Source organism: Oncorhynchus clarkii, chromosome 25, assembly GCF_045791955.1.
Source record: "Oncorhynchus clarkii lewisi isolate Uvic-CL-2024 chromosome 25, UVic_Ocla_1.0, whole genome shotgun sequence".
Taxonomy (NCBI): Eukaryota; Metazoa; Chordata; class Actinopteri; order Salmoniformes; family Salmonidae; genus Oncorhynchus; species Oncorhynchus clarkii.
Window position 1 is genome coordinate 19528452 of NC_092171.1, and position 22526 is coordinate 19550977.

A 22526-nucleotide genomic window follows, 5' to 3' on the forward strand; every position below is an offset into this window, starting at 1 on the left:
ATATATGAACGTTTTTTGAGATTAATTAAATGTGTCCTAAAATGTATAAATACTGGATTTATTTATTTATTTATTTAAGTCCCAATTATTATTACTGACTACATGTGTATATTGCTTGTGATTACCCATTTTACAATATCCTATTGTCCATAAAATACTGAAAATTCATACTGTGATTTTCAAAACATATCTTTTGTTTGTTGCAAAAATACAATATCACCTTAAATTAGGAATTTTATATTTATATTTTTAATGATTTTGTTATTTTTGTACCTCTTTTAACTACATTAGGCAAGTCAGTTAAGAACAAATTCTTATTTACAATGATGGCCTGGGATTAAAAAAATATAGGAAAAAACAAACATCCTGACAAAAGAGACACCATAACACCACATAAAGAGAGACCTAAGACAACAACATAGGATGGCAGAAACACATAACAACACAGCATGGTAGCAACACAACATGACAACAACATGGTAGCAACACAACATGGCAGCAGCACAGCATGGTAGCAGCACAAAACATGGCACAAATATTATTGGGCACAGACAACAGCACAAAGGGCAAGAAGGTAGAGACAACAATACATCACGCGACGAAGTCACAACTGTCAGTAATAGTGCAATGATTTAGTCTTTGAATGAAGAGACGGAGATAAGAGCTGTCCAGTTTGAGTGTTTTTTGCAGCTCGTTCCAGTTGCTAGGTGCAGCGAACTGAAAAGAGGAGTGACCCAGGGATGTGTGTGCTTTGGGGACCTTTAACAGAATGTGACTGGCAGAACGGGTGTTGTATGTGGAAGATGAGGGCTGCAGTAGGTTGCATACCAGAGAGAATACTATAGACATCAAGACATCAAGAAAGCCACTCAGTAGATTATTGACAAGTTTTTCCAACACTTTTGATAACAGGGCAAAATAGAAACTGGCCTATAATAGTTAGGAACAGCTTCATCTTGACCCTTTAAGTAACGGACACTTCGTGACTGCCTTCCAAGCAATGGGAACCTCCCCAGAGAGGAGGGACAGGTTAAAAAGGTTAGAGATAGGCTTGGCGATGATAGGGGCAGCAACCTTAAAGAAGAAAGGGTCTAAACCATGTTTTTTTGCAGTCAAGTTTAAGGAGCTCCTTTAGCACCTCAGACTCAGTGACCGCCTGCAGGGAGAAACTTTGTAGCGGGGCAGCGGAAAAAGAGGGAGGAGCAAAGGGGCTTGTCGCATTAGAAGGCGTGGGAGATGGGGTAATGGCTGAGTTGAATAGGAATCATGACTTAATGAAGTGGTGATTAAAGAGCTACTTGTCAGTAACAACTAGAGATGCGCAATATATCAGTGAACATATCAGAATTTCTAATAGCTAAAAAAGCCAACATCGGTATCGGCCGGATATCTAGTTTAACGCCAAAGTTAAAAACCGATGTCAAAGCTACCGTGCATAACTATATAACGTAGGTACATGACGTAATAACGCCACGTAAAATGTTGCGCTACACGTGCAACACAGCATTCCTAAACTAGCCCACACAATGTCTGCTGTGTGGATCAAGCAGTCAACAAGTCGAGCAGTCATTTAAAAGAGTAAGACAATTTGAGCGAGACAACTCAAAGGCGAAATCCATTAAAACCAAGATAATGGAATTCATTACACTTGACAATCAACCGTTCTCTATCGTGGGGGGATGTTTGGTTTTTGACGACTGGTCGAGCACCGGTACACACTACCAAGTGCTCTATTTTTCAGATGTTGCCCTACCGGAGTTACACAGTAATAGCGTCACGGCTATTAGCTTCTCTACATACATGCTATGGAACGCCGTTTGGGTGTTTGCGTGTCAAAAAATATACAGTAGCACTGTAGCACTGTCAAAGCTGTACAAGAAAACACAGGCCACGGACGATGTGTTTATAATACCACGTTGGTAGCTAGTTTTAGCTTGGCACCTAGCTAGCACCAATACAACCAGCCTGAAAACAATGATCAGTATAAACTGCAGTCATTTTCATTATTCTTACAAATTATTTATGAATCCTTGTGAGTAAGTATTAGCTAGGTTGCCACTTGTTGTTCTCCTACTGAAATTGAACTTCAGTTCATGAAAATAAATAGCTAGCCAGCTACTTAACCCAGCTGCCCAAAGCTAACGTTATAAGCAGCCAGCTAGCGTCATTTAGCTAGTGATGCTCGACCAGACCGGGGTATGTGTTGTGAAGCTAGCCACAATAAGGATTAGGCACAATAGTGGAATATGTGGCTTGCCTTCAAAATTCAAAATAAAAGTATGTAATTGACAGTGATGCAAATTAATACAAATAGTAGAATTATGCCATACTTTTATTTTGAAGGCTAACCGCAAAGTCTACTTTTGTGGCTAATCCTTATTGTGGCTAGCTTCACATAGATGGGTCCGAGCACCATTAATCAAATAAGAACTGTTTTATAAATTAGGATTAATTTAGATGATGACGCCTAGCTATATACAGTTGAAGTCAGAGGTTTACATACACCTTAGCCTAATACATTTAAACTCAGTTTTTCACAATTCCTGACATTTAATCCTCGCAAAAAAATCAGTCTTAGGTCAGTTAGGATCACCACCTTATTTTAAGAATGTGAAATGTCAGAATAGTAGTAGAGAGAATGATTTATTTTAGCTTTAATTTCTTTCATCACATTCCCAGTGGGTCAGAAGTTAACACACTCAATTAGTATTTGGTAGCATTTCCTTAACATTGTTTAACTTGGGTCAAACGTTTCGAGTAGCCTTCCACAAGCTTCCCACAATAAGGCTGGTGAATTTTGGCCAATTCCTCCGGACAGAGCTGGTGTAACTGAGTCAGGTGTGTAGGCCTCCTTGCTCGCACACACATTTTCAGTTCTACCCACACATTTTCTATAGGATTGAGGTCAGGGAATTGTGTTGGCCACTCCAATACCTTGACTTTGTTGTCCTTAAGCCATTTGGCCACAACTTTGGAAGTGTGCTTGGGGTCATTGTCCATTTGGAAGACCCATTTGCGACCAAGCTTTAACTTCCTGACTGATGTCTTGAGATGTTGCTTCAATATATCCACATAATTTTCCTACCTCATGATGCAATCTATTTTGTGAAGTGCACCAGTTCCTCCTGCAGCAAAGCAACCCCACAACATGATGCTGCCACCACTGTGCTTCACGGTTGGGATGGTGTTCTTCGGCTTGCAAGCCTCCCCCTTTTTCCTCCAAACATAACGATGGTCATAAGGGCCAAACAGTTCAATTTTTGTTTCATCAGACCAGAGGACATTTCTCCAAAAAGTATGATCTTTGTTCGCATGTGCAGTTGCAAACAGCACTCTGGCATATTTATGGCGGTTTTGGAGCAGTGGCTCCTTCCTTGCTGAGCGGCCTTTCAGGTTATGTTGATATAGGACTCGTTTTACTGTGGATATAGATACGTTTGTATCTGTTTCCTCCAGCATCTTCACAAGGTCCTTTGCTGTTGTTCTGGGATTGATTTGCACTTTTCGCTCCAAAGTACGTTCATCTCTAGGAGACAGAATGCGTTTTCTTCCTGAACGGTATGACAGCTGCGTGGTCCCATGGTGTTTATACTTGCATACTATTGTTTGTACAGATCAATGTGGTACCTTCCGGCATTTGGAAATTGCTCCCAAGGATGAACCAGACTTGTGAAGGTCTACAATTCTTTTCTGAGGTCTTGGCTGATTTCTTTTGATTTTCCCATGATGTCAAGCAAAGAGGCACTGAGTTTGAAGGTAGGCCTTGAAATGCCTCCACAGGTACACCTCCAATTGACTCAAATGATGTTAATTAGCCTATCAGAAGCTTCTAAAGCCATGACATTATTTTCTGGAATTTTCCAAGCTGTTTAAAGGCACAGTCAACTTAGTGTATGTAAACTTCTGACCCACTGGAATTGTGTTACAGTGAATTATAAGTGAAATAATGTGCCTGTAAACAATTGTGGTAAAAAATGACTTGTGTCATGCACAAAGTAGATGTCCTAATCGACTTGCCAAAACTATAGTTTGTTAACAAGAAATATGTGGAGTGGTTGAAAAACATGAATGACTCCAACCTATGTAAACTTCCGACTTCAACTGTACATCATCAACATTAAGGGACATGGGCAGCTGTGGGAAGGAGGGTTTATTCTCTAGGTCTTTTCCAGAACTTCCTGGGGTTAGATCCACAGAGAGAGAACTGCTCCTTAAAGTAACTAACTTTGGCCTTCCGGATAGCCTGAGTGCACTTATTTCTCATTTGTCTGAACGAGATCCAGTCAGCCTGAGTATGCATGTGCCGAGCCATTCGGCAAATGCAATTCTTGAGGTGGAGTAACTGAACCTGTTTTGAATTAAAAATGTCTTTATGGAGGCGTGTTTGTTAACAATACCACTGAAAATATTAAAAAATAAGGTCCAAGCGTCTTCGATAGAGGTGATCAAGCTGATTCTATACCAATTTACAGAGGCCAGGTCATGAAGGAAGGCTTGCTCATTAAATATTTTTAGCAAGAGTCTATGACAAATGAGTACAGGTTGTTTCACTGAGCAGCCATTACGAACACAGGCTGTAAAACAGTGATCACTAAGGTCATTACAGAAAACACCAGACTGATCACTATCAGGATTATTTGTGAGGATAACATCAAGGAGAGCAGCCTTTTCTGGGTGTTTGGAGTCATACCTTGTGGGATTGGTAATAATCTGAGAAATATTTAGGGAGTCCCATTGCTTTAGGACTTGGTCAGGTGGTTTAAGCATGTCCCAGTTTAGGTCACCTAGCAGGACAAATTCAGACTTAGTGTAAGGGGCATTCATTGTTTACATGAATTGTTCTTTCAATATTGCATCAATTACAAATCCTTGTACAGAATGTAATATCCAGATATTCACCTATCATCCCTGTTTGCCACTTTATTTACGCTCTATACTGAGGTGGTGTATATTGTCCTACCTGAGTTGGCGAGAGCGATGGCCTTGAGGGTAACAAACTCCTCCTTCTCCACCTTCAGCTTCTTGTACTTGCGAACGAGCTGCAGGATGGACACGTAGAGGTCGAGCAGGCCCGTGAGCCGTGAGTGCTCCTCGTCCATGATGTAGTCCTCTGCATACACCAGCTCGTCCTCGTAGGGCAGCGAGCGGAACACGATGCTCAGGATCAGGATCTCCATCCAGGCGCTCTGCAGTAGGCTCATCTGGTCTGCCAGGGACAGTGTGGAGAAGCCTGAGGAGACAGAAGATAATAGTTACCTGCACTACAATGCACTGGCACTCATATAATTTTGTGTTTGTATGTGTGTGTGTTTTATTGTGTTTTTGTATGTGTGCGTGTGCATGCGTGCGTGTGTGTGTGAAAGAGTGGGTGTTTCCAGCTTCTGCTTTGCCCTTAAGATGAAATAGAAAACAGTGAAAAAGAATCGAGTGGGCTCTTTATATTCACACTTTGTCAATAGATCAATGCAATTATCTCAAATAAAGGATGACCTATTAAAAGAACATCAACAAGTTAACAACGCCACTCTGATTATTTTAATCAAAACACTGTGAAGCCGAAGATGTACTGTCCACTTTCAAGGTCTTTTCTCATGGACAGATCTGATCAGTAACCAAAACATGAGTTGTTGGTTTCACCCCGGCTGACTACACTACATGCCACGGCACATGTTAGCAGGAGAGGTGTTTAATTTTAAATGCACTCTGGAAGGTCCTCTCTGAAATGAGTGTCACAGCACTCCAGTGGGCTTTACTGTAAGTGAAGACAGTAAATCGGTGCAAAGGTCTTCGAGACACAAAGCCGTCTGGTCAGCCCTTGTTTCCTGTCACACTGCTATTGGTGGGATTAGCACTGAGACAGATCCTCATTGGAAGGGTCGAGGACGTGACACACACTCAGTGCCGCGCTGGGGGAGGTAATGAAAACATACACACAACACACACATGCACGCTCGCTCGCACACACGCACACACACACACGCACACGCACACACACACACACACACACACACACACACACACACACACACACACACACACACACACACACACACACACACACACACACACACACACACACACACACACATACAGCGAGGGGTCATGGGAGCCACCCTGCCCTAAAGGCCTGCTTTAAAAAAAATAAGAAAATACTGATGTTTTATTGTCACATACACCGGATAGGTGCAGAAATCCTGTCCCCGTTCCTGACAGCAGCTGGATGAAATGAAATGGTCTGGATCACTGCAATTTCCTATTCTAACATAGCAGCACCCCTTGAAAAATCTAAAACACATATATATATATATTGATATAGATATTATATAAAAATAACAAAAATTCACAAAAGTAGTGCACTGGGCCTTTAATAGCCTTCTATTAGCGAACTGATATAGCCGATATACCCACCTACTCCCCCCCAGAATATATATATACTGATATACCACCGCAAAACAAATCGCAGCACCCCCACGCGTATGCCTTCAAACACACAGGATGCTACCTCTACATATGGACAAAGAAACAATCATCCACACAGATTCTCTGAAGATGAGGTGAGGGAATTCAGACAAATTAAAAGGAGAAAGAGAACCTGGACAGAAGAGAGGAACAGATAGCCATCTCATCTCTTTTTCCCCTTACTACCCTTCAGTGGTCAATAAACTGGGCACATCCCCTCCTCCCCCACAATCCCTCCTGTCCTGGTCTAGCGGGCCCACGGCGCCCCATTCTGAAAACATTTTAGCCCTCTCCGCCGTCGCCTGATTAAAATGATTGCTTTTACAAGTTTACTGTTGCAATACTATCTTCTCCCAGGTGATTAAGAGGTGATAGATTACAGTATTGACCAGGCCGCTCACCACACCTCCTCCAGATGTTTTCTCTTAAATATAAATGATCTCATTGGGACAGAGTCACAGGGTGATGTTTATCTCCCCAGCCCTGACACTGTGGTGGACACACACACACATATGGGTGAGAAAGAGGGAGAGAGGGAGAGAGAGATAGAAAGAGAAGGGGGAGAAACAGATAGAATAAAGTAGAGAGCGAGAGAGAGAGAGAGAGAGAGAGAGAGAGAGAGAGAGAGAGAGAGAGAGAGAGAGAGAGAGAGAGAGAGAGAGAGAGAGAGAGAGAGAGAGAGAGAGAGAGAGAGAGAGAAAAGGGGCTACCTGAGAGTTCAATTTCCCTTATCGTGGTGATGACCACAGCAGGGGAGAGCTGGAGGATACATTCATTAACAGATTGCGATCGTAATGTGAGGGCCTTCACAATGTGAAGGGAAATCAATAGTCAGTAGAATGGAGGCTGATCAAACAGAGACAGAGACAGGTGCAGGGCCCAGGGCAGGGCAGGGCAGGGCAGGGCAACCCGGGTGGCCAGGGGTATGTGAACCACAGACAGGACCAGCAAAATACAGACACTTTACCAAATCTGCTAGGAGCACATATTCATATCATTGTAGGAGGAAGCCACAAGTCCAGGTTAGTGCAGATTCCTGTGCAACCACACCTCAAAATGCATTATAAATCCCTGTCTGCACTGGAGTAGGCGTACCTTGCCATTAGTGAGACAGAATCTGGACTGACCGCAAGGAAATTGTCACGCAAGTGTAGACAAGGTGCAGCCTGATTGCTGCGTCAGGTTGGCATTGCAATCACAGCCCAAGCTTTGTGCACACTTTTAATGCCAAGGGGGACTCAAGCGGAACAAACACCTTGCCCTCAATGTGACAGCACAGGGAAAGAACTTGTTCTAGATTTGTACGAGAGAATGCAGAATCCCTCTGTTATACCAGACACCTCTCAGCAATATGCACACACTGAACACAGCAGCCTGCAATTACGTTTGACGCTAAAAGTCCTTGAATTGAATCTGGTGTTGTGAGATGGAGAGAAGGTGTTTCCCCCTGCTCTGTCTCTCTCTTCAGGGCCTAAATTGTGGCTCCAAATGGAATCTCGTGTCGTTGCCTTGCCGTTTTCCACTCAATTTAATCGAGTAATGAAGTGACTTGCCGACTCCGCAGGTCACATGGCACTCTGGCCGCCACGCTCCAAAGGCGGCCCGGTTAAGTGCCGTCGGAGTGGGTGATTTCCTCTAATGAAATATCAATATTTACATCTTCATTTCCACACCAGTGCCTTGGTGGGATTTGACCAAACATGACACAATATTGACCAAATCTGAAAGGCCTGTCTGTGTGGTTGAAGGCCCTTTTCCACTCGGCTGCTGAGTCCACTGGGTGAGTAAGCTAGCAGAGGGCAAGAAAGGCATTTCTGAGATCTTTATTTTTTAAATTGATTTTGATTAAGGAAGCTTTCATATAGAGAATTGTGAAGTTATGAGAGAATCGTGCTTTAACATTATAACGTTTTAATGACATTTATAATGTAGTATTTCTTTTATCCACTAAACACAAGGGAACTTCAACATACAGTTGGTTTTAGTGAATCATCTGTGCTGTATCACAATTTAACCACAATGTACCTTCTCCTTACATGTGGACAAGAGGTCCCCAGGATAAATGTCTCTCCCTGGGATTACAGATGGTGACAGACAGACATGTGGTGGCTGTGAACAGGGAACATGTTCTCTTCTCGCCTCTTGTCCAGACACTGAAGACCATGACTGATTTCAACAGTAGACTAATTCACTTCATGCCGCAGCTGCGTTCTTACAAGGAGCCCTGTCCTTGGCTTGGCACAGTATAAAATCACACCAGTTTGTTGCTTGTGTTTATGGAGCTCAATAAACACGGCCACTTGAAATGGTTTCAACAACATTGACAAGCTTGGCCGGTCTCTCTAGCTGATAAAGGCAAATCTAGAATAGGGTTTCACTGCCATATTTTGTATAAATCACATATGAGAGTCATAAGACAGGAATAAATCTGTTTTCTTTGACAGATAATTTCCCTCAGCTGATCTGCTCCCTCACATTTGGCCTGACTTATCTATACTGAATTTGCATACTCAAACAATATCCCTGTCAAAACAGTCCTGTTACAGTCTCATTCCTATGTCCTCTAAGCTCTCATCTGTTAATCCTATAGAGACGAACACATGTCGAAATATGTTTTGGTTTATCTTATGATTCTTAGCTTGTTATTGTGGATACAACTGTAAAGAGCCAGTTGGGGGGAGACAAAATCCCCAACCGACATATCTCCGACATATCTCTAACATATCTCTGACATATCTCCGACATATCTCTGACATATCTCTGACATATCTCCGACATATCTCTGACATATCTCTGACATATCTCCGACATATCTCCGACATATCTCTGACATATCTCCGACATATCTCTAACATATCTCCGACATATCTCTGACATATCTCCGACATATCTCTAACATATCCCTGACATATCTCTGACATATCTCCGACATATCTCCGACATATCTCTAACATATCTCTGACATATCTCTAACATATCTCTAACATATCTCTGACATATCTCTAACATATCTCTGACATATCTCTGACATATCTCCGACATATCTCTGACATATCTCCGACATATCTCTGACATATCTCTAATATATCTCTGACATATCTCCGGCAGACCAGGCAGGCCACCCCGCGCCGGCTGCCTCTGGGTCCACCACTCGTCAGATTAATCAGGGTGGCATTTCATCTGCCAGAGCAAAGGACGGCCCAAAATTAAATGCTGAAGATTTCTGTTGAGCGGGAGTTCATATTCTATTAATTTATTATTGTTTCCCTCTCCCAGAGGGCCATTAGTACGGGTCATAAAAAGAGATGTAATTACGAGGCATGGTGGCCCCCTCCAGCTGCAGCCCCCTCGTATTTCACCCTCAATCAAACTACTGAACAGACCGACAGAGAGAGAGAGACAGAGAGAGGCATGGAGAGAGATGGGGATTGAGGGAGAGGGATAAAAGGAAAGAGATGGAGGGAGGGATGGGGAACGAGAGAGAGAGAGAGAGGGATGGAGGGAAAGGAAGAGAGAGAAAGATAGAGAGAGGAAGAGAGAGATGGAGAGGAATAGAGAGAGAGAGAGTAATTCTCGCTGGACAGGGGCTGATCTATCATGGCTAGCTATCAGAAGGACAAGCCAGGCCTGAAGACTTTTGCCCAACAGCAATCTCACCTCAGCCCAGTCTAGTGCTCTCCAGGCTCCAGTTCAATACTAGCCCTAAAAATCACAGAGGTCCAGCTAGCTCATCAAAGCTTTTATTTCAGAAACAGTATTTTAAAACATGCACAAATCTACTACTTTTATTTCAGAGACAGATACATTCTTATTTAAATCATCTCAAAAATATTATTACAAGAAGCTGTGCTGTTAATGATATGTCCTGATCAGCTATACATTGGTCTTAAGGTTGATAAAACTACATTTATTTGATACCAAACAGACTGGAGCAGAAGCAAAGCCGTGTGGTCATTTTGATTCTAATGTGTGTGCAAGCCTGTGTATGTGTGTATCTATGTGAGTATTTGCGTCTGTGTGTGTGGCCATGTTAGTGGCCATGTGTGTTTGTGCATGTTTGTGCGCAAGTGTGTATTGGCGTGCTGTGTGTGTGTGTGTGTGTGTGTGTGTGTGTGTGTGTGTAAGCTGCAGCTGACGGCAATGATTCTTCCTGAATTTACATGACAGCGCCAGGGGGACCCAATCAATAGCTGCTTGGTAATAAATTGCTGTGCTTGACATAAATAATTTACCCTGAGCCTCGGCCACACGTTCAACACACAGCTCAAGTCAGCCTGCTGCAAGCCTTCACTGGATACATAGTGCCCCACACATCACACAAACTACCCTGTCATATATGATGTTACAAATACAATTCAGTACATCTTGAATTTCAGCAGTGGAAATCGGTTTGAAAAGTCACATATAGCTGGATGATAGACAATTAATTAATTCAACTCTGTTTTGCAGGTTAAAACTATGACTAAATGGTTCAGTGCTCTCACTTTTCTGAAGAGCCAGCTATCTCTACTTTTAAGATGATAACCAGACCATTATCCCGTTGTAAGTAGCTGGGAATGGGTGATTTGACCAGCGGCCTGTGAACGTTATGAGGTTGTATAACGTTAAATACAGTAATCCCCTTGTCTTAATCTGCACCCCCTGACCCCGTGACCCCGGCTCGGGAGTATTTAGCCGTCCCAAGGGTCCCACAGCCCTCGTTTGGTGTTATATATCTCTGTTTAGCCCAAAGACCAGGAGGAATCTGACTTTAATCATTCACATAATTACACATAATTTATCTCTGCTGCCAACCAGCAACACGTCTTAATGAGGGACGGACAGCTAGCTGACAATGTCTAAAGGCACATCATCAGCTCTCTGAAGGACTTCCTCACTGCAAATTACTAATACTATTTATACCCTGCTGACGTTAACGATGTATATCAAAATATAAAATGCGTTTAATGCTCGGTTTGCTGGTAACTACAAACGGGTGACATTTTGTAGTTTGGCAACAAAACAAAGGAATCCCCCTTCTCTGTTCCTGGTAGATGTCCCTTTCCTACTTTTAAACACCCCTGCCTGCCTCCCTGCCTCTCTCCCTGCCTGCCTGCCTCTCTCCCTGCTAGCCTCCCTGCCTCTCTCCCTGCTTCTCTCCCTGCCTGCCTCTCTCTCCCTCCCTGCCTGTCTCTCTCTCTCTCTCCCTCCCTGCCTGCCTCCCTGCCTCTCTCCCTGCCTGCCTGCCTCTCTCCCTGCCTGCCTCCCTGCCTCTCTCCCTGCCTGCCTGCCTCTCTCCCTGCTAGCCTCCCTGCCTCTCTCCCTGCTTCTCTCCCTGCCTGCCTCTCTCTCCCTCCCTGCCTGTCTCTCTCTCTCTCTCCCTCCCTGCCTGCCTCCCTGCCTCTCTCCCTGCCTCCCTCCCTGCCTGCCTCCCTGCCTCTCTCCCTGCCTCTCTCCCTGCCTCACTCCCTGCTTCTCTCCCAGCCTGCCTCCCTGCCTCTCTCCCTGCCTCTCTCCCTGTCTCTCTCCCTGCCTCTCTCCCTGTCTCTCTCCCTGCCTGCCTCCCTGCCTCTCTCCATGCCAGCCTCCCTGCCTCTCTCCCTGCTTGCCTCTCTCTCTCCCTCCCTGCCTCTCTCTCTCTCCCTCCCTGCCTGCCTCCCTGCCTCTCTCCCTGCCTCCCTCCCTGCCTGCCTCCCTGCCTCTCTCCCTGCCTCTCTCCCTGCCTCACTCCCTGCTTCTCTCCCAGCCTGCCTCCCTGCCTCTCTCCCTGTCTCTCTCTCTACCTCTCTCCCTGCCTCTCTCCCTGTCTCTCTCCCTGCCTCTCTCCCTGCCTGCCTCCCTGCCTCTCTCCCTGCCTGCCTCCCTGCCTCTCTCCCTGCCTGTTTCCCTGCCTGCCTCCCTGCCTCTCTCCCTGCCTCCCTCCCTGCCTCACTCCCTGCTTCTCTCCCTGCCTGCCTGCCTGCCTCCCTGCCTCTCTCCCTGCCTGCCTCCCTGCTTCTCTCCCTGCCTCCCTGACTCTTTCCTTCCTCTCTCCTTCCTCTCTCCCTGTCTCCCTCCCTGCCTCTCTACTTCTTCTCTCCTTCCTCTCTCCCTGTCTCCTTCCCTGCCTGGACTTATCTGATACACCCCCATCTCAATCTCCCAGCCCCCTCAGCATGGTGCTCCCTCGCCTGCCTGTCTGCCTGGGTTCAGGCCTCAGCATCCACCTGATTGCTCAATCTATCTTTATCTGGTGTGTTGAAGCCTACGTCAGAGGGTAAATTGAATATACTAAGAGCTGTCTGTTGGTGTCTATATTTAATAAAGTACACTGATGAGGTGCTGATGTATTGCCCGGCAGTATTCACACTCTATTACAAGAAGATTACGCAGCTTGAGTAGGATCAGCCTGGCAACACAGTAAGTAGATTTCACAATTTAATGGCAAAGCAACACAAAAAAACCCAGAGGGGGCTGTGGGGGAGGAAGGGTGTAGGGGAGGAGGGGGATGGGAGTGTGTAGGGAGCTCACATATACCAGAGGCGTGATATCTCCTAAACATCACTGCCTTGTTCCCCGCTAACAACTAAACATAAGCTACATGACCAATGGAGTCTGTATACTGAGCTAACAGGCTGGAATTGAATCAAGTAGATTTGATTGATAATCCCCAAAGACCATTAATAAATAAGAACAAGAACCAGGCCAATTCATTAGGCTGTTTGGGTGTAACTGCAAAGCAAAAATATACAACTGCATTTGATAAAAGACAATTGACATTCTGGGTTTTGTCTTAAACTGAACAATTTTGAAAAATATCGTTATTACATGAAATGTCTTACAAAATGTAAAATACTAGGATATGGAGTGTGTTCTACATTCCTATTGAAACATGCAAAAAGACAATGAACCCAACCAGGTTTAGGTCTGTGGACTAGACACAAACCGCAAGAGGAGACCAGCCAGCACTCAGTGAACCCACAGAACCACGCCACAGAATTCCCATTAGAAAACACTCCAACCCTGGAAACAGCAGGTGACAAACGTCTGCTTCTAACAATGAAACCCTCCTGCACAAGTGGCATGCATGGCAGGTTCCACATGGTTCACACTGTTCCTGGATTAGGGGCTGGGGGTAGTTTTGGAGGGGTTGGGGTATGTTAAGGAGACACAGAGGTCATAGCCATGTGGAGACCAGGCAGCCCAATTCTGATCTTTTTGTCACTGATCAGAACAGCTCTGACAAAAATATGAGGTGAAAAGATCTGATGTGGTTGGTCAACAAAAAAAAATTTGTGGAAAAAATATATCATTGGGCTGCCTAAGTTCCTCCTATACCACTTGGACACAGAGAAATGCAGCTTGGGGGAGAGGGGGGCAAGTCATCACTCAGTCAACACTGGCCTTAATGACCGTGATCCAGCCACAGTCCCCGTCAGCCCACCGTCATATTTGCCTCCTCCCTCCCTCTGCTGCTGCTGGCTCTATCTGGAGCAGAGACGCTGGCATCCACAGCCTCATAATGATCACTAATTAATCAGTAACAGATTTAAAGTAAAGGCTGTCATTAGAGGACCGGGTCCTCAGAGCTGATAACAGCAAACTGGGCCAGGCATCTGCAACACCAACTTGCTTCCTGATAGGTCAACTCAGTCTATTGACAGTACACTGACTACAGTGTGAGGACTTATTGACTAACAATTATTAAGTCTAACTATGCATTGTGTTAGTCAAATCCTGTGGTTGAGATCCTCAGTGTGGCTACAGTATAACTGTACAATTCTACTGTAGTATGTTAATTGAAGTGTATTTCTAGACCATACATTAGAGAGATAACACACCAAATTGATATGGGATCTTGTGAGAGAATGATACCGCTCACGGAAGCTAATAGTACCACTTTGCTGTTCCTCAATCACCCTCCAATTAGACGAGGTTAGCTCTACTCCACGGCCAATTACAGCACTTTTAAAACACTTTTTCAAATGTTAGCCGAGAAAAGGGGCAATGAAAAATCAATTGGGAGAACTTAAGTGCCAATCTTCTTGACTTGTAAATGGTTACCTTTGGACTTTGGTCATTGCCCATCTGTCAATGTCCTAATCAATGTGGCCCACTTCATAATGAACTGTTAATCTTTTTAATTCCATTGCCAAAGGCCAGAAAATCTATCAAAATGCAATCAGCAGTTTTCTCCCTCTCTTTTCCTCCCAGAGAGAGTGGATGGGGAGAAAAACATGGTTCTCTGTGCCCTGTGTCTGTGCTAGACTGCCCTGTGTCTGTGCTAGACTGCCCTGGGGTGTCATTGGTGCATAGAGTATTAGTGCATGGAGTCTGGGTCAGCCAGTGAACCATCTCTGATCAGGTTCAGCCATGTACAACTCAATTATGCAGCCATTTCATGGCTGGTGTAGAGGGAATGACCTAATACAGAGCTCACCAAGGGGAGAACAGGGGAGCTTTGGAGTTACAGTTTCAGTCTCCCTTTTCATTCTAATTTGACGACTTTATGGCACATTTTGGGGTAGTCAAACAATCATAAAGGTTGTAAATTACATCATACTACTGACACTATGTTTTATTCATCATTTAAAAACAAAATAGATTTAGACTTTAATTGAAATGTATAAACCCCTGAATGCAATACGTTGATGTTGTTGTTGACTCCAGTAGTCAGGTAAATATAAACAATCGGTAAGAGATAAAAGTGGGTGTGAGTGCATGCATGTGTGTGCATGCGTGTGTACACAGGCAGATCAGAATAATCTACTTAGGTTTAATCATCTCGCTGCAGCTTGTGCAGTACTCCAGCAGTACTATGCAAAGCCAAGCATTTCCACACATTTAGAAATGTCAGACAGTCTGCCTTCCAGTTGGGTTTTGGGCTAAACAATCATTATGGAGTCATTCAGAATGATGGGCTTGTCGTCAGACAAGGCATGGCAAATCCAATTAAGATTAGTCAACTATCCACTGTACAATGCAGGTTACGATAATTGTATTAACGCAGCACTTAAAAGCTTTGACATACAAAGCACTGTAGTATTTACTGTCCTGTATGTCAACACAGGGAAGCAAGGGCTCTGACAACCTTACAGTTGACAATAGAGTGTAGCCTACCTACCTTACATTTGACAATAGAGTGTAGCCTACCTTACAGTTGACAATAGAGTGTAGCCTACCTTACAGTTGACAATAGAGTGTAGCCTACCTTACAGTTGACAATAGAGTGTAGCCTACCTTACAGTTGACAATAGAGTGTAGCCTACCTTACAGTTGACAATAGAGTGTAGCCTACCTTACAGTTAACAATAGAGTGTAGCCTACCGGTAATCAAACGGATTCAACTCATCCTCATGTACTTTTATAGTTATTCAATAATTTGAACAGAATTCTATAATATTATCTGTAATAATACAGATAGTGTATGTATGGGGTAACAATACTACACCCCTGCAGATTGCCAGAGGTGAACGGTAGTGTTTTCTCTGTATATTCTAGCCAGAGGTAGTGTACCTGGCTGGCTTGTTTGGGCCAGGTAGATGGAAGGGACAGTGTTATTGGGTCAGTGTGATCCAGTCCTGGGTAAGCTCCTTGGCTAAACTCTCCCCCTGCTGACAATGCACTGCTGACAATGGGCTGTACCGAACAGTTTGGATGAGAAAGGGCTAATCTCCTTAATAGATCTGTAGCTGACTACTACACCTCTTCTCTTCTAATAAATACTGGAACACCTGTCTGTCCAGGTACAGAACAGTTGTCACTCCTACATGTCCTGCACGCAAGGTGAGAACCAGCTTAAACTACAGCAGGGCCTCTGCTGCTGCTGTCAGCTCAGATACACGTCTGGTATGCTCTGTTATACAGAGGCTACATAACAGAGGCTGCATAACAGAGGCTACACTGAGGGACACAGTCATTTAGTGTGTTACCTCTTAATATCTAGCATGCTATAATGTTCTAGAGTTATGAGGGTCAACCTCAAGATCAGCCAGAATCTGCTCTGGTTGCAAAAAGAGTCACTAAGCAATGTGTTGACTGTCAGAATCAGGAGAAAACTCTAGAAGGGAGCAGAATCTCTGCTGACATAGAATGTGGCATCCTTAATACAACAGCATCTCATAACCTAACACCTTGTCTATCACACTTCCTATGGAGTAGAGAAACATGATTATGCTTATCAATAATTAAATTGAAGTGTGTGTGTGTGTGTGTGTGTGTGTGTGTGCATGTGTGTGTATGAGTGATCAGTCTTGTTTCAGAGGGAGGGTCCTGTGGTTATGGTATATATTGACACCCGGGCTACAGCCCCTCCCCAATCAGAGTAGGGATTTTAGCTGGAGTCTATATATTTGATTATTTTAAAACAGTCTCCATTTTGGCCCTATCTCCATGCTAGCTTCTGACATTAATTATCTGCATTTGTGAGACTGTGCATGCATACGTGTGTGTGTGTGTGTGTGTGTGTGTGTGTGTGTGTGTGTGTGTGTGTGTGTGTGTGTGTGTGTGTGTGTGTGTGTGTACCCACTGGGAGGAAAGGGAGGGACGTGGATTATAAAGGATAGAGGATCATGAGGGTACCTAAGTGTTTTACTACTCTAAATGGAACTGACCAGGACTAATCGCGATGTCAGATTGCACCGGTCAAAATTAATGGCTGGTCCTGTATCTAAACTGCTATCATGTGTTGGTTTTAAAACTACACCGTATGTTATATGTGATCATGAGGTAATGGTGTCATGCACTGAATGTACACCTGCTCTTTCCATGACCCAGTCTGACCAGGTGATCCCAGGTCAAAGCTATGATCCCTTATTGATGTCACCTGTTAAATCCTCTTCAATCAGTGTAGATGAAGGGGAGGAGACAACTGAGACATGGATTGTGTATGTGTGCCATTCAGAGTGAATGGGCAAGACAAAAGATTGAAGTGCCTTTGAACGGGGTATGGTAGTGTCAAGAACTGCAATGCTTCTGGGTTTTTCACGCTCAACAGTTTCCCGTGTGTATCAAGAATGGTCCACCACCCAAAGGACACCCAGCCAACTTGACACAACTGTAGGAAGCATTGGAGTCAACATGGGCCAGCATCTCTGTGGAATGCTTTCGACAGCTTGTAGAGTCCATGCCCCGACAAAATGGAAAAGGGGAAAAGGGGAATAACTCAATAATAGGGAGTTGCCCTTAATGTTTTGTACACACAGTGTATATCGTTCTATGGTGTTCAGTTAGTGCAGTGGCTGTAGATGGGTGGGCGTACCTGGGATATGCTTGGCCCAGCCAATGATGACCACCAGCTCCCGGTCAGCCAGGTCACACAGCGTGGTCAGGGCCTTGATGTCACTCTCAGGCATGGTGGGGTCAGGCATGGCGTAGATCTTCTCTGGCTCAGCCACCAGAAGGTGGGAAACTATCTTTGTGACTGAGGAGGAAGCAGAGGTGGTCAAAACAATAGTCAAAGGTCACATTACTGTGATGCACAAACAGGTACTGTACTCTTAGATACACACAGTACTTTCATGGAAGAACACACATGTACAATTATGACGTATTCTACATTCAACATTATGTGAGATGGTGTTACTGGGACTGCTATCTTTAAGAACCCAGTCATTGTTTAATATCGGTCATCCGCTCTGAGACCTGTCATAACTCAGCTGTGTCCAGAACAATGCCTGTCTGGCCTATATTCTCTAGTACTTCTCTCCCATGGAAATACACCTATACAGACAACAGAGAGTTTGGTCTGAATAAAATGAATGCTTTAACTGAATGTGGGATGTGGGGAGGGGTTGGGCTGTGGGGAGGGGTTGGGCTGTGTGAGGGGTTGGGCTGTGGGGAGGGGTTGGGCAGTGGGGAGTGGTTGGGCTGTGGGGAGGGGATGGGCTGTGGGGAGGGGTTGGGCTGTGGGGAGGGGATGTGCTGTGGGGAGGGGTTGGGCTGTGGGGAGGGGTTGGGCTGTGGGGAGGGGTTGGGCTGTGGGGAGGGGATGGGCTGTGGTGAGGGGTTGGGCTGTGGGGAGGGGATGTGCTGTGGGGAGGGGTTGGGCTGTGGGGAGGGGTTGGGCTGTGGGGAGGGGATGGGCTGTGGGGAGGGGTTGGGCTGTGGGGAGGGGTTGGGCTGTGGGGAGGGGATGGGCTGTGGGGAGGGGTTGGGCTGTGTGAGGGGTTGGGCTGTGGGGAGGGGTTGGGCAGTGGGGAGTGGTTGGGCTGTGGGGAGGGGATGGGCTGTGGGGAGGGGTTGGGCTGTGGGGAGGGGATGTGCTGTGGGGAGAGGTTGGGCAATGAGTTGACAAGGCTGTACTCACGGGGTTTTTTGGCAGGAGGGGGGAGGGTGAGGCCCAGGTATGCTGTGCTCTCTGCATCCATCCTCCTCTTGTACTTCTGTCTTCCCCCTCGCACACGGTCCAGACGCACACCTGCCACATGACAAGAAGCAAGGAGACCTTTAAGTAGGAAATACAATTTCACCAATCTGACAAATAAAATGAATCAATCAATTCTACAACATATAATGTTTATAATGAAAACACAACAATTATGAAACCATTTAACGCAGGGTAAAGTAGTCCTACAATTAGTCAATTGTTATTGGTAGAGAGTAACACTATAATAACAAACAAACATTCAAGTCTAATTCCCCCTCACACGCTCAGATACCCTCTTCTCAGATTGTTTTACATGATCAGTATCAAAAGTATTCCTCTTGTTATATGAGGAAGCATGAAAACTAGAAACTTGACCAAGCTAAGGTGTGAGTGTCTGTCCAGAGGAATCGCTCTGTTCTGTCGTCTGCATGGTCAGAGTACAGTACAGGGAGTGTCAGAGAGACTGCCGGCTGGCGCTGCGTTCCCATATGTGGTCCATGCCTGGCTGGTCTACTGTGACACTGCCGAGCCTGAAGGAGCTCTAAACATATGAATATTTAACGCAGGGTCAATGATCTCACAGACTGGCCCTCTAATTATTTGGCTTTTTGTGTGAGGCAGACGGAATACTAATGAGCAACCAGGCTGGTACCTGTGAGCTCAGCTGTCAACGGGCCTCTGCATCTAGCCATGTAGCTACTATAGGAGGAGTGAATCCAAGGTGTGGAGTCGAGTCACAGGACTTGATGTGGTGACTTGAGACAACACTTGATATAAAATAAAATAAATTGAGACTTGATTTAGACTTGGTGCCTCAAGACTCGGGACTTGACTTTGACTTGAGATGTGCGACTTAAATATCTGGCCAGGTTTTATAACGCTTTGTTACTCATTTTGTGGCACAGTGTCTTCATTGCCACAAAATGATCCAGAGGCAGTATTGCATTTGCAAACAAACGCACACTCAGCCTTCTGATTGGACCAGCAAACTGTCAGTCATCACAGGTTGGGTGAGCTAGTCCAGTGAGAAGACTTTGGGGGATTACGAGTGTACGAGTGAGTCTGAATGAGATATAAAATGTTATACATGTTCTAATTGGCTACATATAGTCTACCGTTTGCATGTTTTTATTTTTTTAAATTAAAAAAATATATATATATATTTCACCTTTATTTAACCAGGTAGGCTAGTTGAGAACAAGTTCTCATTTACAACTGTGATCTGGCCAAGATAAAGCAAAGCAGTGCGACACAAACAACCACAGAGTTACACATGGAATTAACAAGCGTACAGTCAATAACACAATAGAAAAAAAGAAAGTCTATATACAGTGTGTGCAAATGGCGTGAGGAGGCAAGGCAATAAATAGGCCATAATAGCGAAGTCATTACAATTGAGCAAATTAACACTGGAGTGATAGATGAGCAGATGGTGATGTGCAAGTAGAAATACTGGTGTGCAAAAGAGCAGAAAAGTAAATAAAAACAATATGGTGATGAGGTAGGTAGATTGGGTGGGCTATATTTCTACCTTTGCTTATTCGATCTGGTCACTAACATAGGCCTATGGCAGAGCACCACATTTTTGTTTAGAAAACATCTAATCTGTGTTTAAGAACCCAAACGTTTTAGTCTTGACTGTTGACCAATGACCAGTCATCAGCATTGGCATGCAGCGACGGGTGCACATATCCAGATTAGTGACCTGAAAGCTCTTCTTTCATTTTCTCCGGTTTTGCCTGGCAAAAACACAGTACCTATGTTATTATGATATTTTTCAAAACAATAGGCTACCTAGGGATTTCATTGATCAATTCCATAGTTTAGATAGGCCTAGATTGGGTGGGTATAATTACGTACCTCAGCGGTACTGCACATGTCTAAAGATGTAACATCACACGACCTTCACCATTTATGGGATGAAATTGCATGTGCGTCCGGGGGGAGGGGTCGAAAGCTTTGAACCACGCCTTTTTGGGGGTTGCGGCGCAAAATGTTTGAAAATCACAGCGCAAATGTGAAATTGCTGGGAGAGACGATTGCCATAAATTAATTTGTAGCTCCAAAAATTGTTTGGTGTTCTAGAATCTGAACCGTCTACTTTGCAAGCTCACCAGCAACGAGGCATCAAGCAACAATTTGTGACTGGACTCGACTTAACTTGCTCATATAATGCACGATTTTCCATCCATTCTACTGTATTTGCTGCTCGACTTGAGACTTGGACCTTGTGACTTGAGACTTGCTTGTGACTTGGTCCCACCTCTGGAGTGAATCCACAACCCCATACATACACTGTCTGGCTGTGTACAGGAACAGTGCTATAGACTCCCTGTGTTATTACACAGACAGATAGATAGTGGGTAGCTTTCCAATAAAACCTCCTTATTTCACCCCTCTTTCACGGGACAGGAGTGAGGCCTTATCACTCTCTGCCACTCATAGGGGACCAGGTCCTGCACTGATACTGTAAATGTCACCAACCTCATCATAACATCAGTTATTATCTCATTATTTGATAAGAATGTTTCCATTTGCATTGTCCTTTCTATCCTATTACTTTTCCACATAGTTAAAATATTTCATCTGTAGTGTTCCATTTATTTGATACAGCACGGTGTATGATGATTTTACTTAATAGTGTGCCAAACATTTATGTATACTGTGCAATACCCTATGCGGCCCCACAGGAACACTGTCCTTCACACAGCTGAATGTGCCTGATGTATCTTAACCCTGTATAGCAAATACCTATCCATTTATTCATTATGTATAACCTAAACCCTCTAAACAAATGGATGCTAAACTAGATTTGAGAGCACCTCCGATCAGAGGTATTATCCAGTATGTATGGCCTAGCTGGTGGAGGAGAAGGAGGAGGAGAGGGAGGGGGAGGGGTTCATTTGTCAGCGCACCAAGTCCCCTCTGCTAAAATCACTTGCAGGGAGAGCACTTGCTTGATGATTTCATCACTTTATAACTGTAAAGATGGTGTCAGAGCTGGGCATTGTGTGGCCACTGCAAATGAGGCTAATACAATTTCCCCTCAGTCTGTACTCTCGTGGAGGATGGGTTTGGATGTCCCTATGTTCGCTGATTAGAGGTCGATGCAGGGAACAGACAGTGGGGGTGTTTGGGGAGAAAAAAAGGAGATGACGTAGTATGTAAAGAATAGCCTTCATTCCATAGAAAGGGCTGAAACAATGGATTATGAAAACAGTAATTTTCAATTTCACCCCATCCACTGACAGAGCTGTACCCCCTTCTCCCCAAGCTAGACTGTACGCATGGGTGGCTACAGCAAACAGTATTATCTTGTAGGAGTAGAATAAGGAGATTTTAATTCTACTTATATAAATTATTTGATTCCCTAGAAACACAAATCTGATTAGGATTGTCTTTCAATTTCCTGACTGACAACCCACTAACCTAATTACCCACAATTCCCAGCAGAGACCCATCATTCGCAACAAATCACTACTTCCTCATTTCGCAATTTTACATCCTTCACATGTAGCATGTAAAGAAAGTGTCAAGAAATATTTGAGAGGTAAATCTATTCAGGGACGAGGCCTTGAGTATGAACTCATGACAAAACGGACTCCGATATCACCAAGTCAGTGCCTGCTAGGTTTAAGTGCTTAGGAGCGTTCCGATTCAGTTTCTGCTGGTGGTACTATAGGAGTGGAAAATTCCTAACGCTGATAACTGTGATGTCACCACATTCTACGGTTTCTCTGGG

At 44.5% G+C, this 22526-nt stretch overlaps 1 protein-coding gene across 3 annotated transcripts in view; it reads right to left on the minus strand.

Moving 5' to 3' along the window:
* LOC139383808 (steroid hormone receptor ERR2) overlaps positions 1–22526 on the minus strand; it is a 65624-nt gene that overhangs the window by 6265 nt on the left and 36833 nt on the right. For all 3 annotated transcript variants that reach the window (XM_071128376.1, XM_071128378.1, XM_071128377.1), the window contains 3 exons: positions 18725–18835; positions 17678–17839; positions 4961–5230 (listed from right to left, as the gene is read on the minus strand). In XM_071128376.1, coding sequence (XP_070984477.1) covers positions 4961–5230; positions 17678–17839; positions 18725–18835 — 543 coding nt within the window. The remainder of the gene's footprint in view (positions 1–4960; positions 5231–17677; positions 17840–18724; positions 18836–22526) is intronic.